The 21,506-nt window shown below is 35.4% G+C and overlaps 1 protein-coding gene across 2 annotated transcripts; it reads left to right on the top strand.

Moving 5' to 3' along the window:
* The first annotated feature begins 228 nt into the window (after positions 1-228).
* Positions 229-20,134, top strand: LOC135633683 (protein SEMI-ROLLED LEAF 2-like). 2 transcript variants are annotated; one of them, XM_065143449.1, is made up of 20 exons: positions 229-376; positions 559-962; positions 2,180-2,254; positions 3,499-3,614; positions 5,013-5,127; positions 6,499-6,627; positions 7,124-7,171; positions 10,069-10,271; positions 10,356-10,552; positions 10,654-10,949; positions 11,098-11,247; positions 11,349-11,789; positions 11,897-12,046; positions 14,473-14,548; positions 17,826-17,947; positions 18,068-18,262; positions 18,397-18,537; positions 18,620-18,748; positions 19,410-19,610; positions 19,706-20,134. In XM_065143449.1, the coding sequence occupies exons 2-20, from the start codon at positions 828-830 to the stop codon at positions 19,850-19,852; spliced, it is 3,066 nt and encodes a 1,021-aa protein (XP_064999521.1). In that variant the 5' UTR covers positions 229-376; positions 559-827; the 3' UTR covers positions 19,853-20,134. The 2 variants fall into 2 exon arrangements, with proteins under 2 accessions (XP_064999521.1, XP_064999522.1); XM_065143450.1 differs by having other exon boundaries at positions 250-376; positions 801-962.
* The last annotated feature ends 1,372 nt before the right edge of the window (positions 20,135-21,506 follow it).

Raw genomic sequence — 21,506 nt, 5'->3', positions numbered from 1 at the left:
AGAGATTTTTTTTTTCTATAAAAATTAATTAGAAAATATTTATTTGGTCAAATATTTTTATTATTTTACAAGAAAATAAAATAACAAATAAAGAAATAAGCCAAATTTTTTTGGCAGTTTTGGGATTGGACTAATCTTTGTCATCTCTGTCAAAAATATTTTCTTTGCCTTTATTAGTCATTTGACATCATTGCATTTGTCTGAAACTTCCAATTTAATTACTTTCCAACCGTTTTTCACCCATTTTTTATTGCAGACAGACAAACTCATGTAGATGTTGCAAATAATACCTCCACATTGACGAGGAAACATAAGAGAAGCGTTGTTTAGGAGGGATCTCCAGCCTCTGCCCCGTTCCTGGAGGCTGTGAATCGAGGTTATTTCTATTCAATCTCTCGTTCTGATCTCGATTCGATTGATTTCTCGATCGTAATTCGCGAAAAAATTGGATTTTTGGGAGAATCCATCGAAGAAGTTGCGTTTTTTTTGTTCTTTCTTTTAATTTCTTGGGGTTCTTCCGCTATATCTCGGATTGAGGAATCGATGTTTGTGTCGCAGGCTGATCCCGATTATTAGGGAAACTGGGTTTGATCTAATAAGGATCGGCTATTTTGTTGTGCGTCGACGATTTCTTCCTCATTTGTTTGTGGATCATCTCGTCTAGTTCTAGTTCCAGTGCTGTATAGCTTATCGGGGCTCTCAGATTCTTGGAGGTCTTGGGGAAATCCGAAAGTTGGATCGAGGAGCCCTTGTCTGACAGAAATTTCCATTTGCTTATTTGTTCCATTTCTTGATACAAGTCTGCGGTTTTTGTCCGGAGGGAGAAAATGGGGGTTATGTCGAGGCGCGTGCTGCCTGCATGCGGCAACCTCTGTTGCTTCTGCCCATCGTTGCGGGCACGGTCACGACAACCCGTAAAACGCTACAAGAAACTCCTCACCGACGTCTTTCCTCGCTCTCCGGTGAGTTTCCTCGGAATCTTGAAACTTGTATAGTTCTTTTCTTCGTGGCTTTTGATGTTGGATTGGAAACTGTGGTGGATGTGCCTCATTTTCTGTCAAATATTTATTCTGGATGCTTAGATTTAGTTATCCTACTTCTCAGCTATGAGGTCCTTCAAAATTGCTGGTGAAGTCATAAAAGAGAGAGTATGTGGGAAATTGAATCAGCAAATAAAACTTGCCAGAAGCAAATTCATTCTTGAACCAAATGGTCAAATTCCTCTAGAAGACTTGGTTTGAACATGCACACAATGTCTTTTGTGCTTACAAACTTTTTGCTGATTGCCAAACTGGCCTACCAAGCACAACTTCGTTCTGTATCACAATTAACTACAGTGAGGATTTATTATAACAAGTATGAAACTACTAACTTTTTCAGATCATGACACATGGCATCCTGCTCTGAACTGCTTTCTAGTGCATCAACCCTAATTTTTGCATTGTGGCATCTCCTTGCATCTACTAGCCATACACTGACAGGCAAAGCCATCCTTATTTTGAGAAGCTTTAGCATCTTCACTTGTATGATCAATGGTGCCAGTTGGATAAACTGTTAAGGAATTATCTGGCAGCCCATTACATGAGGCACCTGTCCTTGCAAGTCTGGAGAGATTCAATATACAACCTTATCAATAATGTAAATATGTTTTAGCCGGATGTTTGGTGATACAGTCTGATTTTCTTGGACATTTGATTTTATCTTCATCCAAAAAAGAGAAAATACAACTATTGTGTATCCTTGATTCTTGTTCAACAATAACCTCACATAGAACTTTTGTTATATTGTATCTTTTTTTGATAGATGATGCAATTAAAGCTTTTGGGATGTGTCCATTTATCTATCTCTTGGCACGAAATGGAAGCAGGTTTTGAAAGAGGATCTTAGAGTGTCTAGGGTTGGGTTGGGAGGCTCTAACTAGGATCGAAACTAGAAGAGTTAAGCCGATCCAAAATTTAAAGGAGGTTGTTTTTATAGATGAAGGTTGCAATCTTTATGTATCACCTAATCTGTTTCTACATCAACACCAGAAGAAAACAATTTCTTCTCTTTTGCTTAGAATAATACTTTTTATTTGCATAAATACCCATCCTTTTTTTAGGCAGGAGAGATGGCCACTGTTTTTGCTTGCCTATGAGGATTTTTGTTTGTTGATAGAATTTTGTATGTGAAATTGCAGGATGGACAACCAAATGACAGAATGATAGGCAAGCTTTGTGAATATGCTTCAAAAAATCCAATGCGCATCCCAAAGGTGCATCCCATCTTCATTGTAGTTCCTTTGCATGTTGCATTAAATTAACTTGTTGAATTATAAGATGTTTCATTCTTAATGCTGATAATGTTTGAAGTTGGGGGCACAGCAGTCGAACTATGTTGCTATTGACTGAACCTAAGTGTCTGCATCATGAAAAATCAAACTAGAAAATGGTCCCTTAAAACTTAAGTTCTAAAACCTTTATGTGCTGACTTTTTTTTGGTGCTTAGCATACATGGCATAAATGGATGCCCTAGAAAAAAATAGTTTGTTGTAATGTCACAAAAGTGTTACCATCTACCTGTTATCTGAATTTCAAACTTCAGGATACAATAATGTCGATGTAAGTATTTGCAAATAAAAAAGGAATAATTGCTAGCACAATGGTTTAACAGGAATCTCTTTCATATTATACCATCTGCTTATCTACTCTCATCTAGAAGCTTAGAACCTATTGGTTGGCATTTTGAGCAAATTTATTGTGGTGGCCAATGTCACTCCTTGTGCAAATTCATGTTTTCTTTTGAACTCTATTGTAGATGTGAGTTATGTGGATGACACACACCTTCACCATATCGCTACAGTTCAAAGATGGTAAAAATAGCAGTCAAGTAGGCATCAGCACATTCACAGGCCATAGACAAATGGTTGATGCATAGTATATTGAAGGAATGTTATACACTAAACTCTAACGTTCCTACTCTGTTCACATTCATGTACGTTTTGATCTCTACAGGATTATGATATGTGTAATGTTAGTGACATGCATATTTAGTATCAGTGAGTAGCTATCTTCCAAACAATGGCAATAATATCATTGAAATAAGCATCTGCACATTCATTGGTCATATTTGGGACAGATTTTGGCACTTGCTGAGACTACAGGTCATTTTTGTTGGGTGTGAATTTGTTAATCAGGAAATGAACCATTATATGTAACACAAATAGAATGGACCATGTTTTTGAACTAGACCATTGTATTTGTCTTTACAAATGGATCTGTTTTCTGTTAAGTTTCAACAGTTAAGATTTAGTTCTGTTCACTCCTGGGTGACCTGTCAAGAGTTATTTGTACTTTCTCAAGTTATAAATCGATCTTGAACACATGATGGTACATGAAGTTGCTTTTGATGTTGGTTAGATATTGATGACAAGTTTATCTAGGATTTGCCTTTACTTATTTATCCTTGATATAAAAGCCTTAAAATTATTCATGGTAACTCTAATTATTTTGTCTACAGATTACAAATTACTTGGAGCAACGGTGTTACAAAGAACTGCGCAATGGACAATTCAATTCAGCAAAAGTTGTGCCATGCATTTATAGGAAATTGTTAGCCTCATGTAAGGAGCAAATGTAAGTTTATTATGCTTCTCTTAGAATGTGGAAGTAAAATGCATAATTTGTTTTACAATAATCTTTGCTTAAAGCTTCGTAATTCTGCATTTGCAATTTACTGGAATTTTGTTCATTTTATTTCATTCTTTTCTAGTTGTCCATTACGTGACTTGCTTGTTGAATCTAAATGTGTTACTAGCTCTACTTGGTATGTGCTTTTTGAGTCAAAGGTGAAAAACTGCTGACTTATATCATTAAGTTAGTGAAAGAAGTACACAGAATAACAGAAGGAAAACAGAAAGGAGAAAATTTTCAAATCAGAAAATTTTTAAATCGTTCTCTCTCTAAGTTGAAGATTTGCAAATCATCAAAAAAGAAAGTAATTCATGACAGATTTCTTGACTCTTGATGGAGAGAAACATTTGATGACATTGGCATGGGTAAAAGTTCCTTAATTTCTCTTCTAAACCTCCTCTTAGGCTATTATTTCTTTCTCTTCACGTTTTTAAGAAACCAATATAAAAGTGCATTTGAGAGTCCTTAGATATTCTTAGCTGATATTACATAGTATAAGACTTTTGCATAAGGACAATGATGTAGTATATGAAACAAGTTCTATTTACATTTCCACACTATCTGAAAGGTATATTTAACACTTCACTAGAACTATTTTTTGTAGTATGTTGCAGAGGAAATAACACCTCAACTTCAAATAAGAACAAAAAATAAAATATCTCATTAGGAGTACCTTTAAGGTAGATTTCTTCATTAGAAAGGTATACCAAGTATGTGTAAGGATCATAAAGTTATACTTGGTGAAAGCTTGTTGATTATGATGATTCAACGTAGATTGATGGTATTAGAAATTTGTTGTAGAATATGAAAGAGGAAAAAGTTAATAGAAAATTTTACTAGGATTAGATGGTGGATTTTTAAGGGCAATAATGTAAGATTTTTCAAGTATAGAATGGAAAAGGAGAAGGGTTGGAACTTAGATGGACATAACATTAAGATTATGTGGATTGTAATGGCTAATAAGGTTAGGATCAGAACAAAGGGCATTCTTGGGGAATTTAAAGACAGAAATGACTTTAAGAGTGAGTTGACAGTAGTATGAGAAAGTTCAAAAAACAATTATTACTAAGAGATCTTGATAATTTTATGTAAGTTGATTATGTTTTTATCATCAACTTGATAATTTTATGTGAGTTGAATGTATGATATTTTTTCTATGCATTTAATTTTCAAGTTCTAAATTCGTCTATCATGCACAAACTCTCTGGTAGTTTGTAGAGTATTTTGCTTAATTTATTCATATGAATTCTAAGTGTTCCTAGATTTTAGGTTGAGGTGCGTATCTGATATTTGGCTTCAGTCAATCTTTTAAATCTCTCACTTTCACTCGATTGCACGTAGGCCATTGTATGCTACAAGCTTGTTGAGCATTGTGCGAACTCTACTTGATCAAACACAGCAAGATGATATGCGCATTCTCGGTTGTCTGACGCTTGTTGACTTCCTTAACAATCAGGTAACTTATTTGGTGTTCTGTATGGTCTTCCATTTCTCCACATTTTGACATTTACATCTAAGTGAAGGAACTGTCCTATGATATTTTAAGAAACCTTACTTCAGTGAGAACATCACAGTAAATGCATTCTTAACATTGTTATTATATGTTCTTTCATGGTTCAAGGGCATCTTGATATGTTTTTCTAGCATAATAAAATTCTGTTTTGTGCTGGTCAGCATGCCCCAGTGTTGGCATGTACAAGCCAAAAAATAGCCTATGTGTTGGCACCTCTGGTATGGATGACATGCTGGGTACCAATACATACTGTCATGATAAATATGCTGATGTGCTGATCGGCAGGTGTAATCCTTGATCAAAATTCAAAAGATCAGCAAAACAAATTGAATATAACATAAAATGGATGGAAGGCATTTTGCAAGGGACAAATGTTTATTCAATCAGCAGATCATTGGTTTCATGTGATTGTTATAAATGCAAGCAGGAAATGTTGTAATTGAAATATGATTCTCAAATTCAGATTACTTAATGTAAAGTGCAATGGGAGATAGCTTGCCAGATTACTCATTGGTTTCAGGAGGTCTTTTTTATCTCTTATTCTAAATTATTTGAAAAATATCGATAATATAAACATCTCACCACTTAATCTTTGAACTGGCTAGTGACCACAAAATATTGCTCTTGGGCTTCCACGGGACAATTTGAACTGACTAGTTACCATGAAATGATGCTCTTGGGTTTCCATCCTTCCTATGGATAGTAGTACTGCAAGAGCTTGCTCTTCTAAAAGACTGTCTTCCACCTGTTTCCTAAGGCTGAAATCCCTTATTAAGAAATTGTGACAATTCTCTATTTGGTTGACTTCCTTCCCTCTCAGATGACGATGAAAGCCACTTAAGATTACTATGTTTTTTCTCATTTTCTGCTTCTTCCTATCATACACTGTTCCTTTCTTTTCTTCATTTTCTCCTGCCAGCTTCCTTTGTTGGTAGGGTGGTATGCCAATTGCCCATGTCGACTACATGAACCACGTTCGTTCACTATCTGGACTGGTGTGTTATATGTCTTTGCTTGGTTTAAACAGCCTCAGTTACCTCGAAGAACATCTTGTTCATTCCGTTATCGTCTATTATGTCTGGTGAGACTTCTTGAAGCTCCTGGTTGGGTCTGTCCTTGAAACATGTTCAAATATCTCAGCATGTATGCTTTATTCATTAAAGGTTACTGGCACAAAAGTTTGGTTCTACTGCTTCCGGAAATAATTTAAGAAATAATAATTCTCCATTCCATAAGTTTCTTAGTTTTCTGTGCAATAAAATTTAATTCACGAGATGCACCTAATTGCCCCTTTGTGGTATGCTTTTATGATAGGTGGACAGCACATACATGTTCAATGTAGAGGGTTTCATACCAAAGCTTTGCCAACTTGGTCAAGAAATAGGGGAAGATGACAGGGGACTCCGTCTGCGTTCAGCAGGGCTGCAAGCTCTTGCATCAATGGTACAATGTTTGCATATCGGTTCTACAGAGTGCATATCAGTGGTTGATTTAATTGTTACACCTACAGTAGTATATTCCACTATCAATTTGGTACAAGATCACTATAAAATTTATTAAGTTGTTTGAATCTACTGTCTCCTCGTAAATCCATGATTCATTGTATTAAGATTTGTCTTAGAAAGATTGACAATGTGGAACAATGTGTGTTACCATTATATGATGCTGCTGGTAGTTTTTTATCATAGATGCTGTAGTTTACCTGGGCATATAGTTAATAAAGTTCAGATTAAGAAACATGAAGTTGGTCTTCAATAACTACAGTCCAGATTCCTCAATGAAAATCTAGGTTCCAAAACCATGTAGTGGGAAAAGTTGCACTGTTGTTACTCATTTTTACCGCAGTGCATTAAATTTTCAGTAACTAAAGAATCCTAATTACATCCAATAATCTCTCTTCCTCAAGATACTTGCATCAGTTTTGTCTTTTCACATGCAGGTGCTTTTCATGGGTGAATACTCGCATATCTCAATGAACTTTGATGATGTAAGTTCTCTTTTCTATATTTCTTGTGTTGTGGCCTCAATGTTGAAGTCCAGATTAATATTACTATGTCCAACTTTACAATACTACAATACTTGTATCTAAAAGGTAATTTCATTTTCAGCTTTTACCAATTTAGATATTCATATGTGCATTTGTTGCCTGGTGTATGTCTATGGTCCTACATTTCAGGAACATTCTCCATTGCAACATTGCATGAAATGCTTCTATTAGCTAAGTGTGTAGTAGATACAAAATGCTTGTTCATCTTTCAGGCAATTGATTATGGAATGAGCAGTTTGAGGAACTATTTTCTTGCACGTTACTTTTGTCAATCAAAATTTAAACTTCTGACCAACATTTGCAATACCACCCGGAATGGTTTGGTACAGGCGGTATTTACTTGTATGATAGGTTACCAGTACATGGATGAGTGTAAACCAGGCAGTATGCATGGTATCAGACTTGTACTAGGAAGTAGAAGCCATATACCATCCCGTACTGCCTTGTATAGGGTGTACATGCTCCGTACCGAGGGTTCTTTTGTTTTTAGCTTTTTTATATTCTTTTCAAAACCTAGTTTGTATCAACATAACATTCGGTCCATTGGTATGGACTGATATTGTACATATCCGAGCTTTGGCTGGTACAGTACCAGTAGATGAAATTGCAAACCTTGCCTCTCACTATTCTCAAGAAACAGAGTTGTTTTTTCTGGACTAATGATTCAAGTAATCCATGTGCTTGACAGTGGAGAGGTATTGAAAAGCTTTTGGGCCTCTCTTTTCCCTTTTTATACTAGTTTTTGGGCTGGCTGACAAGGAGCGCTATGCCAATTGACACATGTTGGCATGGTGGAAATGTATTACAGTGGACAGGTATCAATAGGCTTTATACCTATCTGTGCTGGAGAGGTTGGCATCTGAGCTAGGCTAATATTTTTGGCCTATCCAACTGGCATAGGGATGTGTCAGCTGGCATAAAGTAAAGCTGTGTTACACTAAAAAGGTGTTGGCAGACGTCTGTGCCAAAAAAAGTCAGTACATAGGAATCTTGGTATCTAAATGATTGGCTATCATAAACAATTGTAGTTGCCCAGATCTTCTGGCATTTATGGAATAATACTTGTCAAAGAATACCATTGTCTCTTCATACCTCAGTCATTGAAGATAAACAAAGTCAGAACGAGAAGGATTGTCATATAACCTGATGAACTTGCAGCACCATAGAAGAATCATTACCAATGGCATGATTTTAGATAGCCGATACATCTTCTCTTGCAACAAGGTAGAAACCAAGATCATTTGAACCATTAGCTAGGAGTATCGTTGGTCCACTCATAGGAGAAAACACCCTTCCCCATTTACACAAACCAGTATAATTTGGCATGAGTGGTATAATGTTTTGCACAGTTATCTAAAATGTGTAATGTTTTGGGTTGTGGTAAGATTGGGAGTGTGAGGACTGGATATGCCACTGAGCTCATGGTAAGTCAGAACTTGGAGTGTTTCCATGTGTTTTATAGACAAGGTACCTGACACTCTTCAAAATTGGTTTATAGTACATGAGGGGAAAATGTTTGGTTTCTTATTTTGAGCCATGGTACATATTAAATCAATTATTTGGGTTGCTTTTGATGTTGTATAGTCTTTTGGTATTTATTGACAGCTGGTAAGACCTGAAAGCTATTAATTTATTGACAATTTCTATTGTTCAGTGTTCTTTTGTATTTAGCTTAGAAGATTCTGCAGTAGGAATATCTATATGGATTTTGTTTGTCAAGAGTTTGCTTTTACTATAGTGGATCCCCAACTTTGACAATCTGAAATATGTATCATTTTGTTCTAATATATAACAGTGTTATGAATTGGTATGCAAAAGCCGTAACATGGCTCTGAAGGGGTAGGGCTATCCTGATATCTATGGTTTCACACCACCAATTCATATGGTTAACCTAACATGTCAACTGAATTTTTTTTCAATGTGTAACTTTTCAGTCTATGATAAAGATTTATGAACTATTTTCCTTACAAGTTTGAAGATCATATGTCTAAAATGAAAATTTGGAATCATCATTTTCATCAGTCATTTCATAATATTTAATACATGATGGTTGAAGAAACTGTAGTACCTTAGAGATGGAAAAGGACTTCATATGCAGTGCATATCTCAGCATTAAGAAATAGAGCCAATGCGACACATTTCTTTTAAAGCCATTAACTGCTAGCTGTTTTAAGTCACACATGAAACATTGGTTGCCCATGCTAATTATGACAACATGTTCCACAAGTGAAGCTATTGCTTGCCTCTCCAACTTTGACATGTATTTTGTAATATTCTTCTGTGCTAAGAAACTGCCTAGTTTTTTAGTGATATATATTGCTTGATTTCTTCCTAATGATAGTTTTTGGGTTTAAGCATTTTATGCCACATGTTACAAACATATTTTATACAAATTATTGTATTAGTAGAATGTTTTGTTTGTTTGTGTTTGGTGTCATAATAACTCTGTCAGTCTCTTCATCTGGACTGTGATACACCTAGATGGTTACCACATATGCATCAATATGGAAAGATTTTCAACCTTTTTTAAGGAGTGAACCCTATAGTTGGATTTTGGACTACCTTGACAGAATTAGGTAAGATTGTAACACCCTAGTAGCCATACATGGTGAGATGGGCAATGTTTAGATTAATATATATATGACTTGATGGGTTTGCTAATAACATTTTGGCCTTGGCATTTTATGCCTTGTGATTAAGATGTTCCAAACAAGTGATTGGATTATAGACATTTGGTTGTACATTTTTGCTTGCTATGTTTTTGCTAATTATCCTACCAGAAATGCTTAATTTTCTCTGTTTGTTGGTTTTTATTTTCTGTTTTTTATTATAAACAGATTGTGTCAGTGATATTGGATAATTATGAGGCTCATCAAATAGGCTTAGGAAACAGTAAGCAAGATTTTGAGTGCAATGAACATCAGAATCATTGGGTGGAAGAAGTTGTCAGGGCAGAAGATAATGTCTCGTCTTTCCAAGACTCCTGGAAGAAGGTTCTCTCAGTACATCAGATCACAACTATTGAATTTGATGCCACAGTGTGAGAACTTGTGTTGATTTGATTCTCTTTATGGAACATGCCCACTTTCTTCTTCTTAATTCTTACATCTTCATTTGTAAGCAGGGACTCCTCAAAAAGTCCTACATACTGGTCCAAAGTTTGCTTGCAGAACATGGCTAAACCTGCCAAAGAAGCGACTACTGTAAGGCGTGTTTTGGAGCCTCTTTTCCGTAAACTTGATAGTGGGAAATATTGGTCTCCTGAGAAAGGAATTGCTTGTTCTGTGTTATCTGAAATTCAGCTTCTAATGGAGAATACAGGTGAGCTGTGCTGTTGGTATTCTTCTTTGTTTGTGAGGCTTTTTCTAATTTAGCAATTACCTAAGTCTTCCAAGAATCTAATATGGCCCATCTTTTTTCAGGACAAAATAGTGATCTGCTGATATCTACCTTAATCAAGCACATAGATCATAAGAGTATAAGCAAGCAACTTATCACGCAGGTCAATATTATTAATGTGGCTAGGCATCTTACGCAGCAGGCTAAGTTCCAATGCTCACTGTCTATTATGACTTCTATAAGCGAATTGATGAGGCATTTGCGCAAATGCTTGCAATGTTCAATGGAAGTATCAAATCAGGGTGATCTTGATGTTGAAAAGTGGAACTCTGTCCTTCATTTTTCCTTGGAAGAGTGTCTCGTACAATTAGCAAATAAGGTTCTTTCATCTTCCAAATTCATAGATGAATTTTGAACTAGATTTCTCAACATAAGATATTTTGGTTGCTCTTTAAGATTTAATCATTGGCAGCCATTGGGCTTCGGGCTTTTCTCGCATTCTTGATGCACTGGTACTTGATTAACAGGTTGGGGATGTTGGACCTATTATTGGCATCATGGCTGTCCTGCTGGAAAATATTCCTACTGCTGCTACTGTAGCAAGGGCAACAATTTCTTCTGTTTATCGCACTGCTCAGCTAGTTTCTTCAATCCGTAACTTGTCATATCAAAAGAAGGTAACATCTTATTTTTGCTCTTTGTAATTTCCAATGTTATATAGAGAAAAAAATGTTGCTATTTCTGTTTCAAGTTTATCACTTTTGCATTTATAATACAGGCTTTTCCAGAAGCTCTATTTCACCAGCTGCTCTTAGCAATGACACACCCTGATCATGAAACAAGAGTCGGCTCCCATCGCATCTTTTCTGCTATTCTTGTGCCCACAATTGTTTGTCCTTGGTCAATTCCAATTATTCCACTTGCTTTTAATGGATATGATCCAGAAGGAACACTTCTGGTAGCTCTCTCAGGTTTTGCTCCTTCAGGAATCATAATGGAGAAGTTCACACACAAGAGTTCCTTTGGGAATGGATCCCTAGATAATACAAAGGAATTAGGTGATGCAATGAGAAACAGGATGGAGAACAGATCACAAAAGTCTAATGCAAGCTTTAAGCAAAATTTAGTTCCCCCACCTCAGAGTGAGAGTCAGAGCACTGTGTTTTCTCACCTATCTGCAGTGAATGATGGAAAAGCCATCAGCAGATCTGGAGAAGAAGTAGGGCACTTATAGGGACTAATAATGACATTTTACTATCTCATTTGTTATTTGATGGTTATTCTTACTTCAATATGATTTCTGTGATATATTGCTCTCTTACATAGGAGTTGATCTTTATGCGATTGAGTAGCCACCAAGTGGGTCTTCTGCTCTCATCAATATGGGTCCAGGCAACATCACCAGAAAATACTCCTTCAAATTATGAGGCACTGGCACACACTTACAGTCTAGCTTTATTATTTTCTCGAGCCAAGGTGAGTTTCTCTTGGACAAGTTTCTTATGACTGATGAATAATATTCGATGATTTCTTTTACCATGTCTAAACAATTTGAATAACATCTGTTTGGGGCAAATTGTACTATGCTGTTCGGAAAGTTTTGCATGTATATACTTCTCAGATGTCTACTGAGCCCAGATAGTTGGGGGACCTCATAGCTTGTATTGTTGTACTTAGACCCAGCATTTATTAATTTTGACTGAATTCATTGTCACTTTCATTGTTTTTATAGTCCATATTTCTGCTATCTGTCTACCTGAGCACTTAGACTCAGGTCAGCAGTCCAATATGCAGATGGGGGCATTACACCAGGATACAGCTGTATCCTTCAAGCATAACTAACTTAGTTTTTGATCAAATAGTGTGCCATCCTAGCAATTATCAACAATATGAGCATATATCGAATTAAGAATTTATGATGGTACCGAAACGTAGGGGAAGAGGTGGAGGAGCAAGAGAAGGAGAGCAATACTTGGGCAGTGGCTGCGGATGGTGGTGACCGGGAGGCTGGCATTTAGAGAGAGAGAGAGGGAATTTAACTCTAAATAGAAAGAAGAACCTAAGCTACAGTGGACCACCCAAAACTAGCTGGTTCATGTGCTGGTTCAATGTCAGACTAAATACTGCCAGATATGGACAGGTTCAGACAGTATTTAGAACCCCACCTCTTATATCCTTCCTTGACCTTAAGGTTCCTGTAAGCACTTGATGCTTTGCTCAATCTGTGTCCCATTTTTTGGTCAGACCGGTAAATGACCGATCAGTACAGACTCCAAATGGTTTTTTAATCCTTGTCTTAAATATCTTTTAAACATATCAGTGATCTCTAAGTTCCTGTAAGCACTTGATGCCTATGTAATTTAATGAAGGACAAGTTGTTTATAGGTCCTATGTCTTGTCTAGTTCCAGGTAAAGTCATACCTTTTTTTTTTTTTACTTTTGTAGAATGTGATTTGTGGTGGTTATTGTCCATGCATTTAGAATAATAGACTTGCTTTTATGTTATTTAGTTATTGGTGCACTAGTTTGAAAGTTTAGTTGTCCTTTTAGATGGGATATTGTGGAATTCCAAGAATCATAAGAAGGGAAATGTTGTTCCATGAATACTCATATTATTACAATTTACAAGGTCATATTAGTTGGGCTTAGATCGAAAAATATTATATGCAAGGGTCCATGAAGATAATTTAACAAAATGATTGAAATATCGTACCGTACCGGATTTCGACATTCGTTCGGTACGGTACGATACTGTATACCGAGCGGTATACCGCTCGATATATATATATATATATATATATATAAGACAACGTCGCGTCGCCTCGTATATATATATATATATATATATATATTCTATCCGGTAACGGGTGGTCCGTGTAACGGTCAGCTGACGGACCGGTACGTACCGTCCGGTATGGACGGTATTATTCGAAACTGCATACCTTGATTTAACAATATTTATTTTGATAAATGAAGGTTTCGTTAGGCCTTGATACTTTTCTCTTCTCTAAGTTATTTCTGCTTTCTTCTTTTTCTTGTTATTCTCCTTTTTTCTTCAGAGTTCAGACTAGTATTGCATCATTTTATGTTGGAGAATAAATTAGAAGATCACTACTTTTCTTTCCATATTTTTGTTATTTTTCATAAATAACGACTTATCTTTCATGTTTTCGCTTTTTAGCAGTCTTGTTATTTTATATCAGATTAGATCTTCAACTTATTAGTTCTGGCACTAGACACTATATCTTGCCTTTCAATATTATTCTCAAATAAAATTGCAAATTTTATAGTATGTTTAATCAAGGTTTATAATTTCGATCCGTACTAGTATATCGACCAATGGTCAATATGGTACGTACTGAGGCGTATTGATGGTACGCCCAAAAAAATAACTCCAAAAATACCTAAAAAAATAGAAAAAGAGGAAGGCAGGACGTTTTCAAAATGCTCAGAAACTGAGTTTTAGCTGATATGACTGAGTTTTTGACTGAACAGGCTGTTCTGCCCCTAATAGCATGCCTACATTAGTGGAGGTATGCCTGGTTCACACCAAAAGACAATTCCTTGTTTTTGAACATTATAGATAAATGGTTTTTATTGTTTGACAAGCTGAAGCACTGACCAACTGTCTTTTATACTTCATTGATTTGTGTTATTATTCTTTTGAAATTTCATTACTTATTTTCAAATGAGTCATGACTTGGAAAAGAGGAAACTGCAGATGTTGGATACTACATGAAATCAATTTTGTGGTACATCTTTCAACCAATTAGTATGTGATATCAAGTTATCAACACTCCTGTTCTAAGAACATTTATACTGTTATCATCTTACTCCTTGTTTTCCAGCGATTAAACTTTTTTTTTTCATATTTGCTTAACACTTCCATGTACTCTTGTCAGAACTCGAGCCATGTGGCCCTGGTCCGTTGTTTTCAGTTAGCATTCTCTCTGAGGAGGATGGCTGTAGACCATGAAAGTGAGTTCCTTGATCACTATGCTACTTGTTAGTTTCCAGTATGATCACTATGCTTTTGGTGATGCAGTGCATATTAGATTTTTCATGGTAGTTGGAATTGTAGCTTATTCATTACTAGTGAATCTCATTTTCACATGTTTATGGTCGATTCACTTATTTTTGTTGGGAAAAAAATTATGTGAACATTTTCTGTCTTGTCAAGAGTCATCCTTCTGATCAGGAATCATGTAAATATTGGCTGCTTCAAATTGAGAAAATATTGGCTGCTTCGTGTAAATATGTGGACACAGGAATCATATCAAGTGTCCACATATTCAAACTTAGTGAATATCTGGATAAGTTTTGGTGGTTACCATGATCACCCATCCTTATCATTGACAGGGTACAAAATTTAAACATATAAAGATTTCAAAGGTAGGATGAAGTCAGGATTTCATCTTATGTGGGTTGATGGATATATGCTTATAAATATCATCCAATACTATATACAAGATAGGAATGTATTTATTCCTTAATGAATTTGGAACCATAGAGGCATTTAACATTGTAGCAGTCCTTTTTTTTAGTCAACATAAATTTGTGGCTTTATAGTGCTCTTGGTCATTAATTGCTCATACTTATGCTGCCTTCCTGGTTGGTATGTACTATGGCATTTGCTTCTAGGTTAATGTCAGTACAATGTCAAGTACAGGGCACAAATAACTTGATTTGCAACTAGGGCATGATAAGGCACAGGCGACAAGTATACGCCAGTTCATTATAATGGATTCTTGTTACAACGAGATAATAGATGCTTGATTATGTGCTAACTTGTGTCATCTCAAACTTTGCATTATTACTGTATCATTGTGTGTGACATTGACTCAATTATGTTGTTATTGATGGCTGCATTGCTAGACCATGCAAGTCAAGTAGGTCAAAATTTGAACGTCTTTGCTATTGAGTAGGTGGGCTTCGATGCATGAACTGTCAAATTCTCTCATGCAGTCAGTCCTAAGCTCAGATAAAGGAGGAAGAATGCTTAGGTAACTAGCGGTCAGCATACAACTTTTTTTTAAAAAAAATTATTTAATGGATCTATACGGGAAAGGATTCATGTGGCCAATTCCGAATAGTTGAAACCTACTACTTGTTAAGTATTATGCAGATTTATTCCAATTTAATTTAGGTTTGGTTTGAGCAAGTCATTAAGATATTAGGACTCAGGTTTTGAAAGAAATAGTTACATTTTGGATTGATTCTTCTAGGACTATGAATTAAACTAAGAATGAAAAGTTTTAGCCCATAGGTTAGTTTAGTTTGGATTTGAATCCTTTCATAAATATGACGGATTGTTCAGCTATATGTCTTGCTACTGCCATAGTGCCTTTCTTCTTTATCGAGCTTCTTTGGTTTCACCATTTGTTCTCTTCTCCTTGCCTTTACTACTGACAATTACTTCGGTTTTGTAACAGTGTCTAAAGGTTCTCTTTCCTCTTCTTCACTAGTGTAGTTTCTAGTTCTCTCAGACTCTTTACCATATCTGTGTAAGATGCCTTTCTCTTGCTGTATTGATTTGAAATGTCATTAGATCTTGTTCTATTCTTATAATTTACAGCAAGAGAGCTGAAATTTTCTTTGGTTTTTGGAATTCCACTTGCAAATTTCATACTGAAAGCTCTCTTTTGGCTATATTCATGTCCTCTTATATCTATTCTATGTTTTTAACTTTTTATTGTTTCTGATATTTTATTTTTACTTGTGGTTTGGTGACATCTGTATTCATTTGCAGCATTCTTTGATAATCCACCAATCTATTTGGTATCTAGTGGATTTGTAGGATTTTGGGTCTTTAGTTGCATTTGTACTTACTGCTTTTAGTCTGTTTGTAGGTAAACAAATGTTTGTTAAAGGGGTATTTGTTGCAGATAAAATTCCAGATAACCCAATTGCTGGCAAACAAATTGCTTCTTCATAATGCACATGTGAAGGAAAAATCCTTGAAGGTGTTTGCTTTTGTAGGTTGAAAAGATGGATAAGTTGGGAGTGACGAACAGAGCTAGGATGGTTTAGTAACAATAAAATGTTTTAGATAATTTCATATTTTTTTCCTATTGAAAGGACCTAAAAGGAATTTGTTGTTTTAAATTCTGATGAACATGCAAAATAAATCTGGAAATGATTATCAATATATGAAGGAAAGTGATGTATGATACATTTGAAAATAACTTCTAATTAGTTTTTGAGTTACACAAAGGCTAAAGACAGTGGTTATTGTTGGAGTAGGTATCAGTGGAGTAACAGCTTGTGAATCAAGTTGGACTTGTACTATCATTTAAGCTGAACAGATATGGAAGTCTCATGTCATGCCCTGGATTGTGGTTGGGATGCAAGAATCATCAAGTCATATGAATAAAGTTTCAGATGATACACGTCTCTTTAGATAGTATATAGTAACTAAGTGTTTCTAGCAAGGGAAAGCCTTTTAACATAATTTTGTAAGTTTAGTTAGGACAAAGTTTTAATCAATATATTTATTGTTCTTTTCTTGAACCGGCTTGGCATGACATGACATAGCAAGACAAGCAGCATATGTATATCGGTTTCTTGATTTACATGGTACCTTAGAACATTATCATTTCCAACAATAGCTAGAGCATATTAATAAGATTAACTATGAACCTTTTTGTAGCTTTCTACCAGAATGAGCATTGGTTATATACCTGGTAGTTAAGTTGTTTATCTAACTTTTACACACTGACTTCTGCTTTGTTCTTTTCTCAAACTTCTCGTTCTTGCAATTACCATAGCGTTGATTTTTGCGGCCAATGGCATGGAATATCTGGTGATTTTTACTGGAAAACAATTTAAACATCTGGGAAATTGTACAGCAAGTCTTAAAGAGAAGTGTTAGTTGTATTATGTTCTTGTTGTGCACAGTATGCTAGTTATATCTAGAAAACAAAACTAGTACGTGCAGTTTGTTGAGGAAAGATGGAGTCTTAGTCTAAGAGGAGTTCAAATCATTTTCTTCATCTTGATTTAACATTATATGCTTGCCACACAAATGAGCATTCAACATCAGGAAATTCCTGTGTATTGAATGCCCATGATTATCGTGATGCTGAGTATTCTGCAGCATTTTTTTTCCATGTCATGTTTGAATCTCTTCATTCTTCTGCAGAAAAATGCTTTGTATATGTTGTGTACCCCATGTGGTAGGACTTTTGATATCCACATCGTGAAAGTGCCTACAAGCCATATCTTTTGTGGTTCTAACCTATCGCTAGTATTGAAGACTCTTTGCAGCCTTCTCGTAGAAGATGTTTGTATACCTTGGCATCCTCCATGCTTATATTTTCTGCGAAGGCCGGTGATCTGCCAGAAGTAGTTACTTCTATTAAATTGATGGGTAGGATGGTATGTAATTTTGTATCATTTATGCACTAAATATGTATATATTCTACAGGATAGGATCTGGTAGGTTTTTACTATGTTCTCTTTCTCTGTTTGGAATCCAAATGTGTAATCATGTTACAGGTAGATCCACACCTTCATCTAATTGAAGATAGCTGGCTGCAAGCAACCTATTTAGGATCTTCCAGTAATGTTTATGGCTCTGAGGAAGATGATGTTGCTGCAATGGAGTTCCTTGAGAAATTAGAAAAGGATGATGAGGAACTAAAACAATCTGTCATTTCCCACATAATGAAGAAATTTGAGAAGCTACCTGAGGTAAATCCATGTATATGCACATGCTATCAGCTTGTTGACAAATTCCTATTTACTGAACTTTTACTTTCAAATGTGTTCCATTTTAAGTCAATGAAATTGATAGGAAAATAAAAGTTCTTTTAATGAAATTGCAGGAAAAACTACTTTCTTTAAGAGAGCAGCTCTTGCAAGAATTTTCACCCGATGATACTCTGCCACTTGGTGCACCATTGTTCATGGAGACACCTTACCCGTGTTCACCTCTTGCACAAAAGGGATGTCAATCATGTGATGAGGTACCATTTCTCCGATTCAGTTATCGATCAGAAGTCGCACTATTTTCTTGCATCTTATCTCTGGATGGTCTTTTCTGTACAGGTCATGACTCCTACATTTTTGGAGGATGGAGACAACTTGTCAGACGCATTCAGAAGTCAATCGGATCGGAAGATGTCGGAGTCTATGAATAATTTTGATGTCTTAAGTGTTAATCAATTGATTGAATCGGTATGTATAACTTTCTAAATCTAGCATGAGCAATATATTAATCATATTATAATGAACAATAATTTGCCCAGACTCAATCAGGTCAGCTAAGATTTTAAGGCCAATGTGCTTTCTGTGTAAACTTTTAGCAGAACTACATGAGGTTTAGCTGTATCAACCGTGATGCTATTAGTGACTAGGTTCTGACACGTGATCATAATATGCATAATCTTCAAGAATCAAGACTGCCATGAAAAATGTCCATCTAGTTCAGTTTACTTTAGTTTCTTCTCTTGTTCGTCTTTTATTACATGCTTGATACCAATTAGAACCTAAATCACACATGGCAAATCGATCATGTTTCTAACATGATGGGGCTTGCATAAAAACATCATTCGGATATCATTAAAAGTTCAATAAATATTATCACTCAAGTATTATGAACTTTTTGCTTAATATAATTCTAAAAGGTTATTGTTGCAGATAACTGTTCTGATTATTTTTTTGTTTACTTAAGATTCACAAGTGACTCAAGAGTTTCTTCTGCTTATTTGTTCCAAGAGACTGAGAAACTCTTGATAGTGACTTACAGCTTGGAAAATGCCATTCTCATTGTCTTCTGAAACATACTTATGATTATTCTTCAAGTTCCGAGCAGTCAGGATGGCTATTCTTGTTGCAGGTTATTGAAACAGCACGACAAGTTGCTAGTTTGCCAACTTCGACAATCCCAGTACCTTATGACCAAATGAAAAGCCAATGTGAAGCCCTCGTGATCGGGAAACAGCAGAAGATGTCTGTGCTCCAAAGCTTCAAGCATCAGCAAGTAGACTGGAGAGTTGTGCCTGAAGAGAATTTTGTTGATTCGGTGGATGCTCACCAGGTAAGTTTACCTAAATATTTCAGATTAGCTTGCTCGTCGCTTAGTAGTTAAATGACAACAATATTGTCTCTGTATCCCTCGTGCTCTTGTACCAGACACCACATCTTCCGGAAGCAGTGTTAAGCTTGGATGAGAAGGAGCACGTTCGACGTAGCAATTCACTGTCGAGTGAGTCTGAGCAGTCATTCAGGCTGCCACCTGCAAGCCCATACGACAAATTCCTGAAAGCTGCTGGCTGTTGAGCAGATCCACGAATGTTTGTGGGTCGTGATTAGTCTGATCTATAGTGATGTTAAAGGTTTTCATATCATCTTTTCTTCAATTTTTTTCTCTCAAATTCTGCAACTGTAAAGAAGAGATGCGTGTGACAAAGTGTATATTTTTTCCCCCTTTATTCGAATAAAATGTCATTCTTAAAAGCTACACATCATTTCTGCATCCTCCGTTTTGAGGTGCACAAATCTAATGATTCACTTCATTGATACAAAAACCAGTGAAGGGTTCAGGTGATATTATGTTTGCTATATATCAGTATTCATCTCCAAATTTTTTGCAATCTGAAGTTAATTAGCCCATATTAACTAAAAGTTGTTATTTGAATGATGTTCTTCTTGGTGTGTCTTTCTTCCTTCTTTTCAAGAATGCTTTGGAATATCCCTCTCTGAGAAAAGCATCATCAACATGTTTGAGATATTGCCTCAATCATCTGATCTATAGCTATTTTCTGTGAAATCAAATCCGATAATTACTGATAACATATCGAAAGGCTCAGATTAGCAGCAGTTTGGATGAATAATACAAGCCACTTAATAACATCATTACGCTCTGGTAGACTTACAAGGTGCAGGAGAGAGGTAAGACGGTCAACGTTGTCTCTTGCAATGAACGGAAGCATTAAGCCTTCTTTGTTAGTGCTATATTTACACACACACACACACACAAATATGAAAAATATATAGCAATGGTGGAGCAAGAGCCATATTATTTGTAATATGAAATATTGATCAACATAATATTGCTTTTTTTTATTATTTCTTTGACATATTTCAAGAAAGAAAAACTAAATAGTTTTTGGAAGAGAGACATCTAGCATAGTGTTATATTGGATGTCGATTAAGGCAAATGATCATGATATTGCATACCCCAATTGATGTTACAACATTCCATGATAGTTAGCAAGCGGGTTAAGATTAAGATTTATTTATAAGAGTTTTATAGGTATTATTATTACATTTTAAGTATTTCTGGCTCAGAGTCGACATAGTATTGAAGCACGGTAAAACCTATATTTTGAGATAAAATTCATCACATCAATCAGACTATATTTATTAAGATAAAATTGGAGTTTCTTCTAAGGTAATTACATATGCAAACTTATTAGAAGAATTGAATGTACTTCCATCCTACCATCTCTAATTGAAAGAAGAATACATGTGTGTGTATAACATAAACTTCTTATACCTGAGTTAATAAACTTAGTATAACTATAGCTTTGTATTTTTTTTTTCTTTTAATCTTTGTAATATGTTTGCCTCCAACAAAGAATATTGGTTGATCTTTTCTAGTCCTTATCATAGTGAGTCAACAGGTCAGAACTAGAGTTAAGTTTTTTGAAAAATTATAATATATATTATGTCAAAAAATATAGGATAATATTATTAAATAATATTTATAATATAAAGGAAGAGGATAATAGGGACCTCTAGAGATGAGAGAGTAACAAAATTATAAAGATTTTTCTCTTTCATTTTTATAAGAAAAACCTTAAATATTATTGGAAAAAAATAAATATCTTTGATAACGAATCAAAAATCGAAGTCATTTAAGTGGTTCAATAATTTAATAAGCGAATCAAACCGATCGCGAGTTAGACTCTTTTGCCAAATGGTTTTGTAA

This window comes from Musa acuminata, chromosome BXJ3-3 (assembly GCF_036884655.1).
Source record: "Musa acuminata AAA Group cultivar baxijiao chromosome BXJ3-3, Cavendish_Baxijiao_AAA, whole genome shotgun sequence".
Taxonomy (NCBI): domain Eukaryota; kingdom Viridiplantae; phylum Streptophyta; class Magnoliopsida; order Zingiberales; family Musaceae; genus Musa; species Musa acuminata.
This window is presented reverse-complemented; position numbering and strand designations above follow the sequence as displayed.

Bases quoted from the DNA above. Each gene is read 5' to 3' on its own strand.
- LOC135633683 (XM_065143449.1), top strand. From the start codon at position 828: ATGGGGGTTATGTCGAGGCGCGTGCTGCCTGCATGCGGCAACCTCTGT. The intron at 10,272-10,355 runs GTGAGAACTTGT...ATTTGTAAGCAG, and splicing joins ATTGAATTTGATGCCACAGT to GGACTCCTCAAAAAGTCCTA. The intron at 18,263-18,396 runs GTAAATCCATGT...ATGAAATTGCAG, and splicing joins AATTTGAGAAGCTACCTGAG to GAAAAACTACTTTCTTTAAG.